The sequence below is a fragment of the Lissotriton helveticus genome, chromosome 8 (genome assembly GCF_964261635.1).
Source record: "Lissotriton helveticus chromosome 8, aLisHel1.1, whole genome shotgun sequence".
NCBI lineage: Eukaryota > Metazoa > Chordata > Amphibia > Caudata > Salamandridae > Lissotriton > Lissotriton helveticus.
The window spans coordinates 1,684,276,098-1,684,301,693 of NC_136069.1; the positions used below are offsets into that span (position 1 = coordinate 1,684,276,098).

The window sequence follows — 25,596 nt, forward strand, 5'->3', positions numbered from 1 at the left end:
AACCAAAAGTACAGCTTCACTGCTGTTTCTCACTACATAATGGGAAATCCGAGCACAGATGAAAACAGGATCTGTAAAGATATGCTGTTTTCCATTTATAGTACACCTCAAAGTTCTTCCCCATCACTTTCAAATGTCACCAGCCACCACTGAGTTTGAATGGAAATATTCAGTAATAATGGGCAGTATTTCAGATTGTTTAAATATAGTGAATCGTGAAGAGTTGACAGCAGACAGCATAATATTGAAGTCAGCTCGCTCTTAGACGTTTCGTGCTTCCAGAGTGTTCACGATTTACCCTGCTTGATAACACCTTGTTGCAGTCTTCTTAGTTTTTGTTACCTATTTTTGCCTTTGCTGATATATATTTTTTTGTCATGAGGCCAGGCAGTCCCTCACTCACATGCTACTGGGTGCTTACTTCAGAACCTTTGTTATCTAGATAGCAAACAGAAACTGTGTCTTCACATGTAGTAGCTGTGGTTTGAATAATAACTGTGTGACATGTTTGAACCCCAGCAGAGGTGTCTGCCAATTTTTATTATGGAAATTGTGTTTTCGTTTTGTGATGATTGGTTCCTCGTTCTCTGCGTTTTGAAGCGCATTGTGCAGCAACTGTGCGATAAAAACAAAAATGTGTTTTATTTCTGTAAGAGGCACCGCAGCTTCTGACATGCTGCTACTGGCTGCTGGCTTCAGTTCTTTTCCACTATTTTCTTTGTTCCCTAAATATCAGGCAGCAGCTTCTCTTCATGTAGATGGTGTTGTTCCAAACTCCTTTATAGCGAGCCAAAGGTAGCTATAGCACAGCGGATATTCTTTGCCTTGGAAAATGCCTGAGTGGCGGGGCTCCCCTAGCGCGGGAAGGGATTTCAATTCATAGCAGAGAAGGTTAACATAAGTGACCTATTGCTTTTTTAATTACTTAAAAGCACATTTAATTCTGAAATAATTTAGTTTTCTGGGAAGATTGTGCTGTGCTTTGGAAAGCGCTTTGGAAACATAACCCCCAAAACTATCAAACAAATTCATAGACCCTCATCTTCTCTACGTTTGTTGATGAACACAGATCCAGCTTAGAAGCAAAAATGTTTGGGTCTCAAAAAGGACATTTTGCCATAGACGTCCCTGACATTGAAGCCAACTACTTTGTGTGTGGTTATGCAACTTGTGAAAGGGCAGAATGCTGTCATTCACAGTAATGTTAGCCAATGGCTGAAGTGGACTGAGCCATTACCCTATGCTGTAATATAGGCTGTACTGAGAGGAAGAAACATTTTAAACATACTTATAATTTTAGTGAAATCAAACGGTCTTGGCTAACACCAGACCTACCCACAAACAACTACGTACCACACACACTTCAGGTGGAATGTTGGGGAACAGGATACTCCTGGAATAAATGAATTGATGTAAAGCAAGGAAGACAATTAACTTGCAACATATTTCAAGCAGCCATATTCTCTGGAATTGTCCTTTTCTAAGAAACACAAAGAATATTGTTTCAAACAGCTGATGTGATAGTAATCAGAAGCATGGTGGGCATTGGCAAAGTGGCAAATCATCATTATCTAAGGATCATCATTGTCTATGGGTCATCATTGTCTATGGATCATCATTATCTAAGGATCATCATTGTCTATGGATCATCGTCTATGAATCATCATTATCCCTTGATCATCATTATCTAGGGATCATCATTGTCTAGGGATCATCATTATCTATGGATCATCATTGTCTATGGATCATCATTGTCTATGGACCATCATTGTCTGGTGATCATCATTATCTAAAGATCATCATTGTATATGGATCATCATTGTCTATGGATCATCATTCTCCATGAATCATCATTATCCATGGATCATCATTATCCATGAATCATCATTATCCATGGATCATCATTGTCTATGCATCATCATTGTTAATGGATCATCATTATCCATGGATCATCATTATCCCTTGATCATCATTGTCTATGGATCATCATTGTCTAGGGATCATCATTATCTATGGATCATCATTGTCTATGGATCATCATTGTCTATGAATCATCATTATCCCTTGATCATCATTATCTATGGATCATCATTGTCTAGGGATCATCATTATCTATGGATCATCATTGTCTATGGATCATCATTGTCTATGCATCATCATTGTTAATGGATCATCATTATCCATGGATCATCATTATCCATGGATCATCATTGTCTATGGATCATCATTGTCTAGGGATCATCATTATCTAGGGATCATCATTGTCTATGGATCATCAGTGTCTAGGGAGCATCATTATCTAGGGATCATCATTGTCTATGGATCATCATTGTCTAGGGAGCATCATTATCTAGGGATCATCATTGTCTAGGGATCATCATTATCTAGGGATCATCATTGTCTATGGATCATCATTGTCTAGGGAGCATCATTATCTAGGGATCATCATTGTCTATGGATCATCATTGTCTAGGGAGCATCATTGTCTATGCATCATCATTGTTAATGGATCATCATTATCCATGGATCATCATTATCCATGGATCATCATTGTCTATGGATCATCATTGTCTAGGGATCATCATTATCTAGGGATCATCATTGTCTATGGATCATCAGTGTCTAGGGAGCATCATTATCTAGGGATCATCATTGTCTATGGATCATCATTGTCTAGGGAGCATCATTATCTAGGGATCATCATTGTCTAGGGATCATCATTATCTAGGGATCATCATTGTCTATGGATCATCATTGTCTAGGGAGCATCATTATCTAGGGATCATCATTGTCTATGGATCATCATTGTCTAGGGAGCATCATTATCTAGGGATCATCATTGTCTAGGGATCATCATTATCTAGGGATCATCATTGTCTATGGATCATTATTGTCTAGGGAGCATCATTATCTAGGGATCATCATTGTCTATGGATTATCATTGTCTAGAAATCATCGTTATCTAGGGATCATCATTGTCCATGGATCATCATTATCTATGGATCATCATTGTCTATGGACTATCATTATCTATGGACTATCACTGTCCATGGTTCATCATTGTCTATGGTAAAGATGACAGATACATTGCTATTGCTCAAATATTACTAAAATAAAACAATCACAATGACGCACATGTTTAGATGTAATCATAACATTATTGATGTAGTAGTATGACTTAATTGTAAATTTCAATCTGGTAAATACAAAGAGAAGGCTCATAGCTTATTGTTGCCAAATAAAAAGCAACAGTAATAAAAGTGCAATGAGAAATATGCTGGTATTGCGTACTAAAAAGCTACATATAAATTAACATATTTTATTTCCTGTAAACACTAAGGCGACAATGACATCTCTATAATTTAATGTAAAGTATACAAGTTAATGAGAAATATTGTTATAGCATATCATTGTCATCAAAACATTTATAATATAAACGTTAGATCAATATGAATACGATTTTGGTTTCTGTAAATAGGGAGGTGATAAAGTGGGACATCGATTCAGACTGCTCATATTTAACACTTTGCTGATGGCCTTTTCTTAAGAGTACTTCTTGCATACCATCATTATCATGTTAACACTTACTAGATGCGGGTATGCATTTGATATCTGTGGAGCAGATTCCTTTTTCGGTTTGGTCCAGAGATATCTTTAGGTGTCTCAACCGACTTCAGTAATAAAAAGAACTCTAAACAAGAATTTGCAATGCAGTAGGTCTTGCATGAATGAAAGTTTGAGCTACTGGCGTTGCAAAAAATAATGCAACACCAATAGCTAAAACTTTCAATAATGCGAGATCTATTGCATTACAAATGCTTGTTTTGTTTTTTGTTTCTTTTCCAGGTTTTTCTATCCTAGCAGCCTCCTGACATTTTAATAATGTAATTTGCTGTTTGTGGGATGTGTGGGTATTCCATGGGACTTTTTTTCTGATGCTTCTTTAATTTATGTGTTAGAGCACGAGTTGGACGATTATGAGACCATAGGCCTCTTATCCTGGGAGAAATATATGAAGGAAGATTACCTCCTTAATCAGCAAGAAGAACAGAGTCAAAGCACAGACATGAAAACAAGAGCCACCTCCAAAAAGTAAGTCTGCCCTTAATATGGCTGTAATGCATACGGTGATGCAGGCCCGCACTACCTCTAAAGGCAGGAGGGTCTGGAGATCATTCATTTCATGATGCTTGCTCACTCTTTCACTCACTCGCTCATATTCTGTGATGCCCAGCATGTGCACTTAACATGCAGAGCCTCATGGTATACAATCACATCAGCTAGACACCCTAAAATGGTCCACTCACTTGACATCACCATCTGCCCCATGCCCTCAAGGGCCTTGTGCAATGTTGTCACAGTTGGTTTACACAGCAAATGAAACATCCATACTGAACACAAATTAAGAATTGTACACTAAAAATACAAAGTGACATCAGACTATTTAGACCGATTGAAAGACTCCTTTGACCGGCAGTCTGAACGCTTCCCAATAAACCTGAGTTGTGGTAGTAAATCATTGTTTGAGGAGAAAAAGAAAGAAACGGAAAAAACGAAATGAAGGTCTCTTCAGATATAATCATTGCAGGACACAGCAGAAAGGGGGTAGGAATTGGATGGGGAGTGGCCTATGGAGGTGGCGGATGGGTTCACCCCACCAGAGAGCGCCTCCTGTTTCAGTTGGGTCACTGGAGAAGGGACAGCCTGTGGTATGCCCGGTACCCCATGAAGTGTTCTTCAAAGTCTGAAGGCAGTGTCTCCCAGCCACACTCGGCTGAGGTGTCTGAAGCCGAGGATCCATGACCGTAGGTTCTACAGCTGGTGGGGCGCTTTGGAAGAGTTTGTGAATAAGGCACTCTTGAGCACACACCTATAACGTGACCTCTGCTCTCAAATAACCCTCTTTTAGGTTAGAGTAATCAAGCGATACGCATTACAATCCGGGTGGGGTTGTGCATTGGTGATCATATTTATTTAGCTAGTTTATTTCATTGTGGTGTAAAGTCTCCACTACGCCGCAGGGCTAACATTGTTTGATCCAGAACTCCTCAAGAAGTCTCCTTCACTTCTGGAAGGTGCAGGGTATGGTATTGGCTGCAGTTACTCTCTTCCTTCTACCTTCCTCCTCCCTAGTATTGGTGCCGTGGTTATGACACTGCTTACTCTTATGCTCTTTGTTCTCTTTCATGTTGGCCTCATATTTACCCCCGGGACTCTACTTACTCATTCCCTCTTATCTCCTTCTAGGGTTGATGCATTAGCCAAACTATTTGAGTCTGAACAGAAGCGTGCCAGGGCGATGGAACAGCAGGTGATGTACCATGGTTGTTTTTCATGCTCATTTCAAATTTATTAACAAATTATTTTGGGGCTGGATGAGTTGAACTAATCATGCCCATGTTTCCACTGGTTTTATCATTCCTATAAGCACCTACTATTTCAGTTTCATGTATATTGTAATCTAGTGATCAACATGCATGCAGTGACCAGTTAGGAAGGGGGTGTGATTAGTGGACAGGCCTCTGCGTTTTCTGCAAGTATTTTACTGTCAAGTCCAAAATGTGCAACAACTCCTAAGATAGGGTTGTGGTACCCTTCCACTAGTCCTCCACTTTCTTTCACTACTGTCCCATACTGCACCTCCTTCTATTAGTATTATCTGGTGCGTCAGCAGCCTGCAGAAGGTCACATGCACCCCATCATGCCAAATGAGATTTGGGCACCCAAAAACTATGGTCCTCGTTCACAACTTTTTGCCGCAGTGCAGATCCCCAAGGCTTCTTGCTGCACTGCCTGTGTCAAAGGGAAAGGGCGTAATTAATAATAATAATAGGCAATTTTATAAAGCGCCTGAATACGCTCAACGGCGTGTCTCCGCGCTATGGTGGGTGGCAAGGATAGGAACCTCGCAGCTTGGTGTCGTGCCGGTCTACCAAACAAACAAGTGCGTTTTAAGTCTGCCCCTAAATCTTGACTCTGAGGGTTCTAGGCGCAGTTCCAGCGGGAGTTTGTTCCAGCTTTTAGCAGCCAAGAACCTGAAAGACCTGCCCCCCATGCGAGCCTTTCTCACTCTGGGAATCTTCAATAACCCAGAGCCAGCAGATCTCAGTGCTCTGGGCGGCTAATAGCGTGTGACAAGGTCCTGTAATGGCACCGGTGCCTTACCGCCCATGATTCGGTGGCACGTGCACAGAGCCTTGAACTCAATTCAGCTCCTCACCGGCAGCCAGTGAAGAGCTCGGAGCGCTGCCTTTGAGGCCGATCTCCTGGGCAGCCTCAGGACCAGGCAGGCCACAGCATTCTGTAACACCTGGAGACGGTCAAGGCTCCTTTCTGTGGCCCCCATATATAGGAGGTTACCATAGTCCATGCGTGCTGTTACCAGGGCATGCACCAGCGTCCTTCGGGCCTCCTTGGGTAGGAGCTTAAGAACCTTCCGCAGGCCCGTCAGGACACCGAAACACACCCCCACCACTCTATTGATCTGAGGCCTAAACGTCAGGTCAGTATCAAGCCAAATGCCAAGGTTTTTGGCTTCCTGATAAGGTATCGGTGTTGACCCCAAACAGGGTGGCCACCATGCTGAATTCCACACAGATGGGCCCCCCCCACCACGAGCACCTCTGTCTTGCTGCCGTTCAGCCTCAGGCAGTTGGAAGACATCCAGGCTGCCAGCTCCTGCATGCAATCTCTGAAACTGTCCGCAGCGCGTGATAGGGAGATGATCAGCTGCGTGTCGTCAGCATAGGACACTATAGGACACTATACGCAGCCCATAAGCCTCCACAATGGTAGCCACAGGGGACACATATAGGTTATATAGGGTTGGGCTCAGGGACGAACCCTGCGGAATGCCCTGACCCAAGTTGATCACTCTGGAGTAGCAGTCCCCCTGCCTAACCTGGAAACCCCTATCTACCAGGAAGGACTGGATCCATTTCAGTGCCGCGCCTGAGATCCCACCTTCATTCAGACACTGCAGCAAGGTGGTATGTGCTACAGTGTCAAACGCTGCACTGAGGTCCAGCAGAATCAGGGCCATAGTTTGGCCCTCATCCACTCCCTGCCTGATGGTCTCGACTGCCATAAGTAGGGCCGACTCGGTCGAATGTCGAGGCCGGAATCCAAACTGCGTGGCATGAAGGAGGGACGCCTCCTCCACAAATTCCATCAGCTGGATATTCACGACCTTCTCCGCTACTTTGGCCATGTAGGGTAGGAGTGATATGGGACGGAGGTTCTCCAGTTTCTCTAAACTGATGTTTGGTTTCTTTTGTAAAGGAAGTACTACCGCCTGTTTCCACCCTATGGGTACCGTGTGGGTCCTAAAAGTTACATCCAACAGGTGCCTAATATAGGACTCCAAGATCATCAAGCTTTCAGCGAGCCGTTTAGGTGGTGCAGGGTCCCTCGGGGAGCCAGATTTTACCGAACTGCAGATCTGTATCAGCGCCTCCGGAGGGGGGGTAGTGAGGTTAGCTAGGCCACACTGTCCCCTCGCTTCCCCCGTAGCTTCAACAAACTCAGACCCTGTTATAGTTTGGGCCGGGAAAGAGAGGTAGATATTTGCGACTTTTTCTGCAAAATAATCTGCAATACGGTTGCACGAATCCAGCGAGCAGTTCCCCTGCACCACGGCGGATTTAGCTACCGAGATGGATTTGTAGATTTTAAACAGTTCCTTCGCGGAATTCTCCGCCTCCTTAATCCTATCTGCATAGTGGGCAGCTTTCGATTTCCTAATCAACCCATGGTAAGCCCGCCTCTTCACTAGATACTCCTGTCTGGTAAAACTCGAAAAAGCCACCTTCCACTGCCTCTCCATGCGCTTACGATTCCGATTTAGACAACCGCAGCTCATCATTGTACCATGGAACTGTTCTCTGTGTGCGGCGGCCCGACTTGACCAAACAGAGTGGGGCTGTACAGTCTAGCGCCTCCGTGATACGTTTATCGAGGTTATGGCTGTTTCCACATCCAACCCTCCCAGCTTCCCTCCTTTGGTGAGTGCCTCATCAAAACTAGTCTGAGAGAAATTGACCCACTTCCGGCTGGGATAGTTCAGGGGTACCTGTTCACACATCCTAGCACCTGGCATTCGCACCACAAAAGGCACGAGAAAATGGCCTGTCCAGGGCATTGGGATATTGGGTTTGGTCTCTACATTCCTCCAGTTTGCGAATATCGGGTCCAATAAATGACCCTGCTGGTGGGTGGGGGCCTTCGCTCTCTGTTCCATCTGAAGAGCCAACAGATCTTGACAAAGTCCTGCGGCCCCTCTATCCAAGGGATCGTCCAGGTGCATATTCAGATCTCCCAGCACAAGGAACTTATCCCTTCGAAGAGCGGCTTCGGTGATACCCTCTACCAGGCTATCTACGAACTTGGAATAGGGACCCCGCAGTCTATAAATCAAAAAACCCTTCACCGTGGTACTACCATTTACCCTAATGGTAAAGGCCCCTGCCTCGCTGTCCGTGATGGTCATATGCTCCATTTGACAGGTAAGCAGTTGCTTAAATGCAATAGCAATGCCCTGCCCGTGCCAATGGGCCTGTCTAGCCTGGCCATCAGATATCCCTCTGGTAAGGCCTCAACGACATCCGGGTCTGAGTCCGCGTCTAACCATGTTTCTGTAAGAAACAGGAGATCCAGTTGTTTCTCCGTGAGCAGGTCGCAGATGTCTAACCTGTGTTTATGCAGGGGTCCGACATTAAGCAATCCACAGTTAAGACTGGGGTGCTCCTGTCTGTCCTCTCCTCCTATGCTGAAAACATACTGACAGTGTTTACAGCTCACCCTCTCCTCCACTCTCATGCGATGTAAGCACTGGTTAGAGTTTAGAGTGCGGAGACTGAGGAGTTGATCCCTGCTCCACACCATGCGGACTCTCGTTGGACCAGGGGTTGGGGCCCTGGCCCGCGCCCGACCGCGGACGGGCGCAGACGGGCGCGCCGCTGGCGTGCCCGCTGCGCTCGTCCGCTGCGCTGCCGAGCACACATCCGCCTTTTATCACCCCCAGCGCCTTGCAACACTAGAGCGCTGCCCGTCCTCCCTCTTGCACCGGAAGTGGCTGGCTCGGACCTACCACGCCCTCTGCTCGAACGGTGCTAATCACCGGCGTCAGAACGGGGCGGGTAGGAAGGAAACGAGACCAGCCCCCCTGTACCAAGCTGCTGCCTTCAGGTAGGAGACCTCGGCAGAACAGCGGTGCCAACCGCAGATTTTTGAATGCCTCCGGGATGACTGCCAGAAGACCTCTGCAGTCGGAATGAGCACAAAGCTAAAATAAACAAAGTCACGGAGGGAGCCTAGTCGCTCTCCTCCCTCTGTTCCCTCGCACTTAAAAACAGTTTTAAGAACAATTTAAAATGATCCAAGGTCGCGCTGGCGCTGTAAGCAGCTGGGACACTGCCACTGTCCACTCATCACCACATTGCACTGTATTAATGAAATATGATGCATTCCTGTCCTTTCTACCTGTGCGGGTGGACAAATTGGTGCCTAGCGCCAAGGTTGGCACCCTTGCACCATGGCGCAAGGGTGTCTTCATTTATGGCATGATTGTTTTTGTGCAGGAAGGGAGACCTTCCTGTACAGAAATAATCCTGAAAGGCTTTTTTCCCTCTTTCATTCAGAATGCAGCACACATAGAAAGAGAAAACAATTTGGAGAAATAAATAAAGCTATTTCTCCTCGTTATGCCTCCCTTGGGTGGTGGACAATTTTGACGCATACGCAGGGTTATAGATTCCTGTAAATCTCGGAATGTGTCAAAACCCATGGATTTTGCATGGGAAAACCCAACATAAAACCCATGGAGCTCCTCCTTGACATAGAGTAAGGCAAGGCAGCATTTTGCGTTGCCTTGCCTTACTCCATATCTATGAGGCCATGAAAAGCCATTCTGGGTTGTTTTTTGTCCCCTTATAGATATGATTGAGCGCCTGCCCCACTTGAGTGCAATAAAAAGTGATGGCAGCAAACGCATACTGTAATGAAGACCTATGTCCTCATACTTGCAACAATTGTTCTGCTTACAGAATCCAACAATCTTCCACATTCTCTTCCTTTCTTCACCTGTTGAGAGAAGCTGGCTACTAACCCCTTCAGTAATAGTGCCCGTACAACCAGTAGAAAGCCGCAAACCTACTTCATCTTCTGTAAACCCATCTTTATTTTCTCTATCAATGGTATCGCTGGCAACTGTTTCAAATCATTCTCACACAGTGACTCAAGAACAAAACCCTTAGGAGAGGAATAGGAGGCCTTTTTGTTGTCAGATCATGCAGCCTGGGCAGCTGATGTGCTTGTCTCCTGCCCTCAGCCTGTATGACCAATGCACCCAACTGCTCCCCAGAAGTCATCCTTTCTGCATTCATGCAAGACCACCTAACAATCAAATAGCCACTTATCCATCTTTTCAATTTTGTCTTCCCAGTAAAGTTCCTCTTAATTCAGTGACACACAAGAATAAGCAGTGAATCGTTTTGTCTGCACCTGCTTTATCATTCACTATCCCACTTACATATCCCTTGAGGCTGCGTTCCCCTTTCTATTCACAGCCTTGTCCTTATAAAGCAATGAACCTGTAAGTCTTTCTTTTTCGAGGCCACTCTTTTGTCAGCATTTCCTCATTACATACAGAAGGCTATTCAGCTGACTGTACTCTTAACTGGACACAGTCCGCTTCTCCTGTTAACCCCAGTTCCACCGCCACCACCCTCAGCTCCTTTGGCATGTAGTCCTCTTTCTGAGTCTCAATCACAAGCGTCTTTTAATTTATCACCATATACTTTCAAATACAAAATTATATACCACCGTTTTGGATTATTGGAAGATTCACATGCTTGAATTATTCACCGTTGCGGAGAAGGGTGCCCCATGGTAACTTTTCAATAGCAATACCAGGCACTGCTTGCCTGCTAGACCTTAGAAGTGCTGCTTTAATCATCTAATTGAAAAACACCTAAACTTCAATCAATAAAGTGAGAGGGCCCTTCTACTGCATTTAATGTGGAAAGGAAGTCTTAGACTTTTGCTGTGTATTTCAGATAAGTCCTACATTTTCTTAAGAAATACTACTTTTTTACCTATCCTTTTGTGGTTTGTGATAAGCTTCTCTTCTAGCACCTCAGGAATAGGCAAATGAATTGAATTTGGCAACCGATTGATCATCCAAAATGAGCCTGTTTAAGGCATGTGACTTCTGTGGGGAAGTGTGATGTTCTCAGAGATAATTCTATATTACCAACAGCTAAACCATCAACACCTCAATCGATGGACTCCCCACCAGACAGTATCTCTAGGTTTCATACTCTCATTGAAAGTAAATCAAAAAGATTTGAATGTCCAGTGATATCCAAAGATATGACTTCAGGGAGCCATCTAGAAGAGCAGTCAAACCTATTGCTATTGTAGACCATATGTGGCAAGAGGGCATAAAATGTATGAAAACTACATCAACAGTAGCCACAGTTGTCTCAATACAGGATAAAACATATAAGTTCCCATACAACACACCAGCCTGTCTTGCAGGTCATCCTAAAGCAAACTCAGAAATCATGCCGACATGACACTGGAGATCTAGGAACCACGGACCACAGTGCAGGATTGCATCAGGCAGAGAAGGCTGTAAGATGGATTCTAATTAAAAGAAAGTGCCTGGCTTTTCGGGGGCGTGGCTTGACCGGCGATGTGAGCTTTGGCACTGCTGCGAGCTCTCGCCGCCGTTGGGCCTTCTATTTGCTATTAAGGCGGATTTCGGGGTGCCCTTTCCCGCTACACACTTCCCCGGAGCCCCCGACAAGCTGGGCGACACCTCCGTGTGTTGTTCCACCGAGAAACGCCTTGTGGGAGGCAGAAGCGGGCGGACGGCTTGATCCCGGCGGGGCCTGCCTGTCCGTCCGCCATCTTGTGACCCTGGAGGAGCGGCCTACGGCGGGGTACGACAGACGCTGTGAGAGCCGGCGGCCGCTGGCTGATGCTCCCCCTGCACATCCATTGAAGGGAGAATACTGAGCCCTTACCTGGGGCCGCTGCGGTGAGAAGACGGGAACAGGCTGCAACCCCTGAGTGTCTACCGCGACCGGTGCGCTCGGCTCCCCGCGTCCCAGGGCGGAGCTGCGCTGCGGCGGAAACTGCTGACCGGCCTCGACGGTGATCGGAGGTACTCTGGACATCACTTCCCCCACGTGCTGTGGTGGGGAAGCGGAGCTGAGGCGGGGAGCGGCGGTAAGGACCCGAGCGGAGCTTCGGCGCGAGCGGTGCCCCCGGGGCGCCTTGGAGAGCAGACGACGCCCGCCATGGCGCAGGCCTGCATGGAGGTGCAGTAACAGTGCGGCGACCCAGCGACTCCTCTGTGTGGGGGGGTGGAGAATCGGGGGCTACAGCGGGTAGCACTGTCCTGGGCTGGCCCCCCCCTGGGAGATTGCAGTCTCCTCTGACCGCTGCCGGCAGGAACTGAGTGCGAGCAGTGCGTGCTGGAAGCAGGCCTACATGGAGGCGCCGAGACAAGGCGGCAAATCATCGGCACCTCTCTGTGGGTGAGTGAAGAAACGGGGGCTGCGGCGGGTGGCGCTATCCTGTGCTGACCCCCCCCTGGGAGATTACAGACTCCTCTGTCCGCTGCCAGCAGGAACTGATTGCGAGCAGTGCGTGGGTTCCCCCTGGTGTGTGGGCTCTGTTTCCTGGCCTGACCGACCTCTTGGATCTGAAGCTTTCCCCAGGGCTGGACGGCTACAGCGGAAGGACTGCTCCGCGTCGGCGCGTTCGACTGTGAGATACTGTTACCTGGTGATCCCTGGTCTACCTACTCTGCTGCGGGGGGTGTGCCGGGGGCTCGCTACTGCTGGGGGTGAAGGTGCCGAGCCCAGGACCCTCGGGTGCGTTGAGATTTCGCGCCAGTGCCCCCTCCCCCCCCCCCCTTCTGGCCTTGCTTACACGACCTACCTCGGGCAGGGGCCCTCACACGGCCTGGGCGGCATTCTTTAAACTGCACAGAAGATGACGCGCATGAACAGGGTCAGCAAGGCGGAACCGGCGCCAACCCCTAAGGGAAACCCGGTGACGGCCATGTGGGGCAAAGCGGGAGCACCAGCGGCCAGTGGAGGCTCGCCTGCAGAACTAGTGGATTCACCTCCGGTCACACAGGCGTTCATGGCTGCCTTCATGACTGACCTTAAGACCGAGATCGGTTCCCTGCGGTTAGAGGTCCACTCATGCGTTACGGAACTCAGGAGAGAGGTCACGGAGCTGGGGGACCGCGTGGACAGTCTAGAGCGGACCGCGGACGCGCGCACCGAGGACCAGGAACACCTATGGCAGCGCCTGACAGCCCTAGAGGAACAAAATATCGAACTCCAAATCAAGCAGGAGGATTTGGAGAATCGGGGTCGACGGAACAACCTTCGCATCCGTGGCGTGCCACTCGGTGAAGAAGGGGAAGACGTAATGGACTTTGTGGCACAACTCCTCCACGAGGTGCGAGGCGACGAGGATGTATCGCCTCCCACACTGGACCGGGCTCATCGGGTGGCGGCCCCTGTGGGGAGGTCGGGTCTTTTCCCGGACATCCTCACGCGGGTGCATTTCTTTGTGGAGAAGGAGGAGATTTGGAAGCGCGCACGAGACAAGCCGGATTTACAATACAAGGGCCATAAGATTCAAATCTACCAAGATCTAGCGCCTAATACTCTGAAGCGACGACGCGCTTTTCGTCCAGTAACGGAGAAGTTGCGGTCCATGAACATCTCGTACCAATGGGGCCACCCCTTTGCGCTTATCTTTCAGTGGGAAGGGAAGCGCAAATCCTTGCGATCCTACAACGAGGCGGCGCGGCTCCTCAACATAGCGGGCTCTCCTCCGAGAAGTCCCACTAGACACCCTCCACGAAAGAGAACACCGCTTGCTCCGGACTGGACCACGGTGCCGAGGAGGCAAAGCGCGTCACCTGTTGACGCACCATCATCCAGCCAAGCCAGACAGGACGTCATCGCCCACATTAAAGCGCTAGAGGAGGCGGAGATTGACCATCCGGAGCGCTCCCCTGCGGAGCGGCCCTCTACACCGTGAGATGGACACCACGCATGTGGCGTGCTACGTGAGGTACTGTTCCCTTGCACCCCTCCGGCGGGCGGGGGATGGATGTGTGGCGAGGAGGGGTTGTTTGGACTCCTGATCTCCTTGTGCTGGGCCTGGGAGGGTGGGGGCTCCATACCTCCTAGTGTTTCCGGCCAGTCATGTCCCACCTGAACTGTCTCCTGGGGAGTGACATCCCGATGGACATTCAAACCTGTGGGTGTAGGATGCCCTACTCTGGAGACAGTGTACTCTGGCCCTGTTGGCCACACCTTAACGGTCTATGCCGTCAGCCGTACAGGCTGCTGAAAGTTTGGTTTCTTCAATTGGCTTTCTTTCTTCTCTTCTTTCTCTCTTTTCTTGCTTTTTCTGTCTGCTGTAGGGGGCTGGGTGTGGGGGGTGGGCAGGGTTGGGAGGGGTGGACCCGCTGGGTGGGGCATTTGGTTGGTAGGTGCTCTGCTGCGCGTAGCTATGCGTGCCTATCCCAGAGATCCCTACAATGACGAGTGATGTGACCAGGCCCCTTAAGATCTTATCACTCAATGTTAAGGGCCTTAACTCACCTAATAAGCGCCAACAGCTCTGGCACTATTTCCTGCGGCATGACACGGACATCATTTTTATGCAGGAGACCCACCTTCTCCAGGCTGATACAAAGCGTATGGCGCACCCTAGATACCCCCTCCAATATTGGGCGGCTGCAGACACGAAAACGGCGGGGGTGGCAATTTTGTGCAAAGCTGGCATCAGGCGGGGTACTGACAAGCTCTTCCGGAGTGGTGATGGCCGTTTCCTCAGGGTCTCGATCGAGGTGGGTTCTCACCGTCTTACACTGTGCAATGTGTATGCGCGCATCCTGGCACAGGATCGCTTCCTTCGGGATCTACTGCGCGACCAAATCCTCCGGGGTGGACCCTCGGTTGTTCTCGGGGGCGACTTTAACCTGGTGTGGTGCCCTACGATGGACCGGAGTGCGGGCTCCTTTCATGGAGCGGGGGCGATGTCCTCGGCACTTCGCAAACAGATAGGCGACCTGGGCCTATTCGACGCGTAGGGCTACTTCTCCCCGGAAAAACGGGAATATTCTTTTTATTCTAGTGCTCACCGCTCTTACTCCCGCATTGATCATGTGTTCATATCTCACGATCTGCTTCGCGATGTGGTGGATGCTGCGATGTCAGACATATCCATCTCGGACCATGCGCATGTAGAGCTGCTTCTTAGGGATCCGCGGAGTGGCCCTCCTAGGGAACGGAAATGGCGCCTGCCCCCGCACCTCCTCAGGGATGCGACGTCGGTTGAAGACATCCGCGCAGCCATTACCTCCTACTTTGAGTTCAATGACCTGCCGGAAACGCCATTCCCAGTGGTATGGGACGCCTTTAAGGCTACAATCCGGGGCCATATCACTTCCCTTGAGATTGCGAGGATACGGGAGAAGAGGGCGGTGGAGGAAAGCTTAGTAACGGACCTACAGGCGGCGGAGGCGCAGAATCAGGAGGAGTCCACGCTAAAGACGCGTAGACGCCTGGCTAATCTGCGGGGTCAGTTGCGCCTGCTACGGGCAAACAGAGCGGAGAACTCTCTCTTGGCTTTGAGGCGCTTGCACTTCGACGGAGGGGATAAAGTGGGGAAACTTTTGGCGAGACGACTGAGGGTCAAGGCGGCCAGATCCCATATAGCGAACGTGATGCTTCCGGACGGGTCTCGAGCATCGGCGGCGGAAGCTAAACTAGAGGCGTTTCGGGACTATTACGCCTCCTTGTACGCGGCGGCTCCACCGGCCCCTGTCCAGTCGGAGGAGGTTCTGGAGCACTATGGCGGGACGCGCTTGCATCCCGACGCGGCGGAACGGTTGGAAGAGCCAATCTCGCTTGATGAGGTGACCAAGGCCCTCAGAGATCTGAATTTGGGGAAGACACCGGGCCCCGACGGTTTGCCGCTCTCCTTCTACCGCCTTTTCCAGGGACAACTGAGTCCCTATCTTCTCAGACTCTTTGCCTTCTTCGATACTGGCCAGGGTCCTTCCCCGGACATGGGGATGGCGGAAATAGCTCTGGTTCCTAAGCCTGGGAAAGATCCAGCGCTCTGCTCGTCGTATCGCCCGATTGCGCTGCTCAATACTGATTTTAAAATATATACGAAGGTACTGGCTAAAAGACTCGATCCCCATATGCCGGACCTTGTTGACCCTGATCAAGAGGGCTTCATCCGGGGCCGCCAAGGGGCCGATAATGTGCGGAGGATAGCGCACCTGGTGGGGAAAGTGCACCACTGGCACCTTCCGGCGTGCCTCCTGTCATTGGACGCTGAGAAAGCGTTTGACCGCGTGGACTGGGTGTTCCTCCAGGCGGTCCTCTGTAAGATGGGGCTCGGTCCAAAGATGATTGCCAGGATCATGGCGCCTTATGTTGCGCCGCGGGCACGGGTCAGGGTGAATGGGAGGTTGACGGAACCATTTGCCATTGGAAGAGGGACGAGACAGGGCTGCCCCCTCTCGCCACTACTGTTCGCCCTGGCGGTTGAGCCTCTAGCGGACTTGATCAGACGAAACCCGGACATTTGCGGCGTTAAGATGGGTGGGCAAGTCCATAAAGTAGCATTATATGTAGACGACCTCATCCTCACTCTCACAGAGCCCCGACAGTCCTTACCGGCGCTCCATACAGTGCTCTGCTCCTTCGAAGGCGCCTCCGGCTTAAAAATTAATCACAAAAAGTCGTGGGTGCTCAACCTTACGATCCCCCAAGCCGATATTCCTTTCCTAGAGCGGTTGTGCCCCTATCGATGGACGGATCAACATATCCGGTACCTCGGTCTCTCCCTGACTCCCTCCCTAGAGGGTTGGTCGGCACTCAATTGGACAGAATGTCGCAAATCTGTACTCAATGATCTACAGCGGTGGAAACCTCTCATCCCCTCGTGGCTGGGTAGGTTGAATGCGATCAAAATGTCTATCTTACCCAAAATACTCTACCTATTTCAATGCCTTCCTACGCCTATCCCTCTACCGAAGATTAGGGCCTTGCAAAAGGACTGTACTAAATTCATCTGGGGGGGCAGGAGACCCCGCTTCTCACAAGCACTCCTTTTGGCACCGCGCGATCGCGGAGGACTGGGATGCCCAAATCTGGTGGACTATTACTGGGCCGCTCACTTGCGGTTTGTGATTGAGTGGGGCATTAGGCGGAGTGAGAAGGGATGGCTGCATCTGGATTGGGCGGTCACAGGTCGCACTATCTGGAACTTGGCTTGGATCCATAGGGCGGGACGATCCCCTAGTGCTTATTTGGCGTCCCCCACGAAGACGGTTCTGAACGTGTGGGACAGGGTGGCGGAACGGAGAGGCCTGACGACTTTTCCCTCGCCACACACCCCCATTGAGGACAACCCATGGTTCCCGCCGGCCAACCGCACCACCGCCCTTCGCAGGTGGACACGGGAGGACTGTAAAGTCCTCACGGATCTCTTTGATGGAGGCTCCTTTAAGTCTTTTGCCCATTGTCGGGACGAGTTCCATCTTCCCCCGGAGGCAGAACTGCAGTATCTCCAACTGCGTCATTGGGCCTTATCGGATGCGATATACCCGGGGGCCACCCGGGCCTTCACCCCGTTTGAGCGGCTGGCTCGTTCCGGCGCGGGAACGACGGGCCTCATCTCTAAGATCTATCGAATTCTGCAACATCCGCACACTCCCCCTGCTCACCCGTATCAGCGGCAATGGCACGAGATGCTGGGCACTGATATCGATCAGGCACAATGGGCCCGCCTCTGGAGGGATGTCCCTAAGATATACCGTAGCATACCACAACAAGAAAATGCGTATAAGGTAATGACACAATGGTACTACACGCCGCAGCGTCTGCACAGTATGTTTCCCTCTGTGCCGCCCAGTTGCTGGAGGTGCCATCATGTGCCTGGAGACTTCCTACACATCTGGTGGACTTGCCCCGTGATCGCTATCTTTTGGAAAGAGGTGCTGAGCCACATTCGGGGGGTGTTGGGATTTCCTCTGCCTGATGCTGCTAGTACAATGTTGCTGGGAATTAAACCTGCCGAATTGCTGGCCCTGACCCGCAGTGACTGGACTATAGCGATGCAAATGTTGGGTGCCGCCAAACAACTTATTGCCCTGTATTGGAAGAAGGTGGAGGCTCCCCCCCTAGCTGTATGGTTTGGCAGACTATGGCAGGTCATCACTATGGAGCTGCTCTCGGCTAGGCTGCAGTCCCGCACGACCCGTTTTGATAAGGTTTGGCGGCCCCTGGTGACTTATCTTTGCAGGAGCGAATATGCTAGGAATATGCCCCCGGCGCTGCGAGCGTTGCATCTAGTGGAGGACGCGGTGATCCCCTTTACTCCTCGCAACCTGTGACACTGGAGTGGACCTTCTGACGGGTGCTCCGTTGGCTGCGCCCTCCCACCCGGGCTCTTGCGTCTCCGCTGCCCTGGCTGTCCCCCCTAGCTCCCTCTTCTCTTCCTCTCTGCTCCCTCTAGTTTCTGTCTCTATTCTTTTTTCTGCCTTCTGATAGGCTCCCGGTTGAGTGTTGGGCCACTATGGTCCGTTGTCTGTTTCTGTTTGAATTGTTTGTACCAGCCCACCTCTCGGGGTGGTGTTTAATGCGGGGTGTTGCTGGGGCATAGTAGTCTGCGCTTACTGATCTCCCCTTTGAGCGACTTATTGAGGTTCTGGACTGACCCTGATGGGCATGACGGCGAAAATAACTACACATACCAGCTCACGCAGAGTCTGCGCAACAAGTTATATAACGCGGCCGGCCCCAAGTGGGTTGTAGGCTTATCGCTGTGTCAATGTGAACCCTTTGTTTCTGTGTGTCTCTGTACGAGACTTAATAAAAATAGATGTTGAACTAAAAGAAAGTGCCTGGTCAACCGGTAGACCAATGCTGGGCTTCTAGAACCTTGCCAGTCATCACGGCCTCTCCGTAACATAGTGCCTGAGTTATGCATGGGGGCATCCATACATGGCAAGAGCGATTCAACTGCTAGGTGCATTCCTAAGGGCCCCTTCGGATCCCACAGGCTACTGGGTAACCTCTGTGGATGTGTTCATGATTGTACCCCCTCTCTTTTCTTGGTGGCCCAGAGCAAAACTTCTAATGGTGCTTGTGACCCTCCACCCCAACCAATGCTTATAGGGCCAGGCCCTACCCCTGTAGCCCCACCACTCCACTTGTTATTTCAGTTGTTTAGGGTCAAGGCAAAGCCCTTATAAAACCTATTACTGGACCCCACAGACCGTACCCCCAGTTGTCGGTTCGTGTCAGCCTTCTATCATGCCATGGATACAAAAGTTATTGTAGTAATTTATTAACAAGAGATCCCAAATGTCATAGCCATTGATTACTAGCATATGAAAGTGAGGAGATGTTTTTAATGAATTTTAATACTTTCATTGCAAGAGTTTTAGCTAGCAATGTCAGAAGGCCCCCCCTTAGCTTTGCCCCAGGTTGAAGGTGCTGCTGGAATACTGAATGAGCAGTAACCATTTATAAAGATGGAATGTGTATCCACATTTTTTTTATTTTTTTTTATTATTTCTGTCAGCAAGCATTCATTATAGATTATCATACAAATTGTACAGAGCACATACATTTATATATACATCATTATTCAATATTTAGACCATTAAACAACAAATTAATATCCATTTTGCCAGAGGAGCCCAAAGGTTCTGGCCAAATATCTTTTTTCTTACCCCTTTTGATTTGTATGCAGCTATCTCCAAATAGTATGTAGATAATAACCTAGATTGCCAGGTATTAAAGATTGGTGGATATGAATCTAACTATTGAGAAGTGATACATAACCGAAAGATTGACATGCAGATAAATAAAAATCCTTCCTCTACTTCAGTCCTAGCTCCCATTTGATCTGCTTGCATGCCAAGGATTACCATCTCTGATGATAGTTTCAGACGAATCCCCAAACTAACATTTAAAAAGTATTGAACATCAGTAATACATTGCAACAATTTAGGGCAATGAAAAAACATATGAACCGAATCCGCAGCAATACATCCACAACGGTTAAATTTATCACCTCTTTTCGATTTCCATTTTGCCAATTTAGCAGGGGGGTAGTATAAATCGAATATAGACATAAAGTATTGGCTTTTTAACGAACCATTAATCAGAACTTTGGTTGCTAATTCAATTTCTCTAGTCATGACTACATTATCAATTCCCAACTTTCTTCGCCACTTATCTTCATAAATACATAAATCATCTTGTAGATTATTTAATAAAAGCTGATAAACTGGACCAATCTTTACTTTAACTCTTATGGCTTCTAATATATCGATTCTTTCCACCTTTAGCGGATCCTGCATCCTCATTTTATCCCAAAAACCTCGTATTTGTAAGTACTTGAAAAAATATGCCCTGGCCAAATTGTATTTATGCTGCAGCCATGTAAAAGAGGCAATTTGACCCCCCTGGCACAAATCTCCTAATATAGATATCCCTGCTAAATGCCACCTGTCCATCACCTGGTCCCTGAAAATATCTGGTAATGTGCGACAGGTGTTTAGAGGTGTATAGCAATTCAGATTAGAATTGAAACCAAATTTAGCTTTTAGTCTTTTCCAGATTTCAAAAGCCGTCAATAAAATTTTGAATTTCATTTTTTTATAATAACTGGGCTCAATTATTTTAACTAGACATGTCTGGCCTCTTTGCCCAATACCATTTCGTAAATTGAGGTGCTAACAGGTTCTTCTGTCATTACATCATGAAAAATCAAAACACCCATATGTTTCAACAATGCAGCCCAATAATACAGCCGAAAATTTGGAATCCCCCAACTTCCCCTAACTCTAGGTAATATACACCACTTCATTGCTCTCCTGGACCTACGATAGCCCCAGAAAAACCTAGAGCAAACCCTCTCAATTTTGACAAAGAAGGAGGTTGGAAAAAGCAAAGGGATCCTTCGAAATAAATACTGAAATTTCGGAAAGATTAACATTTTTAAAACATTACTGCGGCCATAGAGAGATAAGTGAAGATTATTCAGCCTTTCAAGAGTTTTATTTACTGAATCTACTATAGGATCCACATTCGACCGAACTATATCATCTATCTTTGCTGAGATTTTAATACCCAAATAAAGGGCCTCAGAGGAAAAACTCATATCTCTTCGCCGACCTGCATCCGAATGAATTAACTGGGTTTTAGCAATATTTAATTTATAGCCAGAGTATGCCCCAAATCCTTCAGCCAGTTCCACTATCCTTGGTAAAGCATTCTTAATATCTGTGGTTACAACAGCGACGTCATCTGCATAGCAAGTACCTTATATGCTACCTGATGTATCCTAAACGGGTTGATTCCTACTTCTTTTTCTTATCTATTTAAAAAGGGCTCGATATAAAGGGCAAATAACAATGGAGAACAAGGATTGCCTTGTCTAGTCCCCCGTGTTATTGCCAAACTGCCCGAGAGACCCCCGGAAATGCGAACTGTAGCCTTTGGGTAACTATGTAGTTTTTGTATCGCATTAATGAATTCTTTGTGGAAACCTTTCCAAGTTAGAGTGGACCATAAAAATTTCCAGGAAACCCTGTCAAATGCTTTTTTAGCATCTAACAGGGCTACCGCAACAGGGGATCATGTAGATTGTTCCCAATCCAGGAGGGAAATAATCCTTTTAAAATGATCTGTTGTGTCTCGATTTAAGATAAATCCATGCTGCCTTAGTGAAACTAAACTTGGCATTAAATCATAAAGGGCGATAGGTATCAAGCAAATTCGCATTCGCAAAGGCTGAAATTCGGCCTTTGCGAATGCTAATTTGCTAAATGGTATGTATGAAACATTTTGGCTGCAAAATAAGGAATCGCAAAATTTGCCATTCCTTATTTTGCGATTGCACTGAAGGAATCGCAAATTTTGCGATTCCTTAAATGCAATGTATCAAAGAAAAATTAATTCAAAAATGCCCATAAGGATTCGCAAATTACCACCAACTTCTAGTTGGAGGTAAGTTGCGAATTCTTTTAAAAAAGCAATTTTTTTAAAATCCAAAGGTGCCATATGACGCTCATACATGCCCTTAGGGCATGTATGTGCGCCATATGCCCACACATGTCATTTTCAGGGGTGCAGCAGGGTGTTCTTGTGACACCCCTGCACCCTTGAAAATATTAACAATTAGCGATTAGCAAATTGCTAATCGCAAATTTCCCCTTCATTCCTATGGGCCTCCTGGCGCATAGAAATGAATGGGAAATTTGCGATTAGCAATTTGCTAATCGCAATTTAGGAATGTTAAGGAATCGCTAAAAAGAAGTGATTTCCTACATACATACCATTTTGCGATTTCTAAATAGTGATTCCTTAAAAATCGCTATTTAGAAATCGCAAAGGGTGATGATGATACATATGGCCCTCAGTCTATTGGCTAATATCTTCAAGTACACTTTACTGTCAGCGTTAATAAGCGAGATTGGTCTATATGAAGCCATATCAGTTTCAACCTTATCTTTCTTCTTAAAAACTACAATAGTTGCCATAGACCAGGATTCTGGGGGTTACCTAAAAAAGCTTGTTGAAATAATTCTATAAATTCTATTTTTAGTGCTTTTCTGAAAGTACGATAAAATTCAAGGGGGATATTGTCCGGTCCCATAGCTTTTCCTGAAACTAAACCTGTTAAGGCCGCTTCAATTTCTTCCCACGTTATAGGGGCTGCTAACAGATTTTTTTGTATTTCTGTAAGTTATGTAGTATCTAGATTCTCCAAATATTCCACATCGCCAATCCCACCTTGCTCCCCATCTATCGGTTCACTATATAATACTTGCTAAAAACCTTGAAATGCTTTTAATATGCCTGTTTTAGATTCTTGCACAGCCCCCTTTAAGTCAAAAATCTTTGAAATATCATTAAAAACCGCGGCAAGATGGCGGTCGCAGGGACGGCTGTGTGAGCAGCTAGCTCCCCGCTCCCGGTTGGGAAAAGAAAGACGTGATGCGGTGTGTTAACGGTGTTTATCGCAACTGGGTCTAGCTTGGAAAAACACCGGACTTGGTGAAATCAATTAAAACTAACTTACCGGTATCGTTGAGAGAGGCTTGCTGGTAACTGTTGCACTAAGGACTCCATACGCAGAGGGTCGGATGGTGTGGCGACTGCTGCTTCTTGGAATGCCGAGAACGCCGGCCTGGCGGTTCCTGGTTTTTCTTTTTAGACTACCTCTGGGAGTAATCCGTGGAAGTGGAGGAGCGTGGACCAGAATGCCTCTGAAGCCAATAACTAGAAGCGGGAAAACGAAAATAAAGCCCGTATTGACTGCAGGTATAGAGGGTAAAAATCACGGAGAGGCGGGAGAGGCGGGAGAGGGAGAACAAACTGTTTTACAGGCTCCTTCACTCGTGAATCTAAAAAAAGGAGGGCAGTGATCCATGAAGACAAGTTTAGTCGCCCGTGCTGGAAAACAGGTGACACAAACATTACCAGCGTTATTTGAGAAACAGTTGTCCAGGAATATACAGACAACGAGTCTAGAGACCCATTTAAAGCACTCATCTAACATAGTAAATAAAGATATTTTTATGGGCTCTTCTCCTGCTCAGGGTGTACAATTTCCTTTAGACTCTCCATCAACTGGTTGCAAAAGGATTTAACAGAAACATTATCTGACAATTCAGGAAAAGTTAGAGGATTAGGAGATACTGGTGTAATAAATCCAGTGATTGGCATTGTGGGAGCTGTAGTCTCCTTGAACTTTTCGGAAGAAGAAATCAATGGCAGTTTGTGTAACCCTGTTTCTGGCATAGAGTCAGCTGCGGTAATGGAGGGACAGGATCTGACCAGCTCTCAGGATATTGCAGTTAATTTTTATTCAATGTCTGATCACTCATCTGATGAGAGTCTGTGTAAAGACTGGGCTGACTATCAAGATGATGTCAGTAGTTTGGATGAGGAGTTGAGAACGAGAAAGACCTCTCCAGGAATAACTATAGTTAAAAAATATAGAGCAAGAAAGACTCAAAATAGTAAAAACAAAGCTTTGGATATGGGTGGGGCCTCTCCAGAACTTACTATACAGGGGATCCCTTTGGTCAAGGCTAGTCCAGATGAATGTAGCTCTGAACAAGAAGTAACATTATCTATGATTTATCAGACCATGATGGGACATAGAGCAGAAATAAAGTTGGAAAATACTCGCACATAAGCTACATGTCGAAAGGTGCAGGATGCTATACGGCGAGTTGCCAAAACATGTTCAGATATCTCGCTCAAAATGACGGAAGCAGAATTAAGAATTTCAACACTTGAGGACGATATGGCTGCCCAGAAACTAGAAATTAGCTCTATAAAATCCCAAAGAGATGATATTAATTTTAAACTATCGGATTTGGAAAATCAGGGACGGAGAATAATTTAAGAATTTTGGGGGTTCCGGAGGGAAGAGAAGAATCTGATGTTGGTAAATTTGTATGTGAACTTTTTATAGCAGCGTTCCCAGGGCTGACTTTATGGGCTTGGACTACTGAGATACAGAGGGCGCATCGGTTTCCGTTTAACACTAAAAAAGGAACGCAAAGAGAGGAAGATCGCCCAAGAGCTATTCTTGTTCGATTCAATAATTTCTTAGCTAGAGAAGCTGTTTTTGGGCTAGCCAGACCTGACAAAAAAAGGCAGGCCAAAGGTTGTAATTTTTTTGTCCGGCTGGATTTCTGTCAGGCTACAGTGTCCAAACATTGGCATTTGCGTCAGCTTATTCCCGGATTTCAACAAAAGGGAGCCGCAGTTTATCTTCAGAATCCGGCTAAGCTAAAGATTATTGTAAAGGGTCAAACCAGGTTGTTTTTTTCTGAGATCGTGGCCAAAGAGTATTTGTTGTCACTATGATGATGGTTAGCTGAAAACTTTAACTTTTTGTCAGAGTGTGAACACCCGGTCTAATGGGATTCAAAGTTGAGTTTAATGAAAACAATTCTTTTTCCAACCTAGTAGAGGGGGGGGAGGGTGGCACTCCCTATTCTCAGGGACTAACAGTCCTTGTGCCTCATTTTTTTTTTTTTTTCTTTGCCAAGTGCAATTGAGAGGGACAGGCAGAGTGGGTCAGTGGGTGGAACAATGTATAAACCTGTTTCTGCGTCCAAATATCAGTGTCGGTGGCTGTGTCGTGTAGGTTCCTGTCACTCAGCCATCCCGACACCCATTGCATCTGTGCCACTAGATAATACAGTTCCATGTTAGGGACTGCCAGTCCGCCCGAGTCCGTGGTCATGTATAGTTTTGTCAGTGCCACTCGCGGTCGACCTGCGTTCCAGATCAGTCCACGAAGCAGGGTCTCCAGTTCTCGAAATATCTTGTTAGGGACATACACCAGGACGTTAGCAAAGTAGTACAGTAGTCTTGGCAAAACTATCATCTTAGTAAGTGCCACTCTGCTGGGGACATTCAGTGGCAGAGTCTTCCAGAAGTCTATTTGAGCACGGATAGAGGCTATTGCTCGCAGCAGGTTCCCCTCCAGGATATCCGC

The 25,596-nt window shown here is 47.4% G+C and overlaps 1 protein-coding gene across 1 annotated transcript in view; it reads left to right on the forward strand.

The window, feature by feature from the left end:
- Nucleotides 1–25,596, forward strand: part of LOC144773624 (transient receptor potential cation channel subfamily M member 2-like) — a 536,579-nt gene that overhangs the window by 346,119 nt on the left and 164,864 nt on the right. Inside the window, exons 14-15 of the mRNA XM_078658772.1 lie at nucleotides 3,960–4,092; nucleotides 5,248–5,311. Of these exons, the coding sequence (XP_078514898.1) occupies nucleotides 3,960–4,092; nucleotides 5,248–5,311 (197 nt within the window). The remainder of the gene's footprint in view (nucleotides 1–3,959; nucleotides 4,093–5,247; nucleotides 5,312–25,596) is intronic.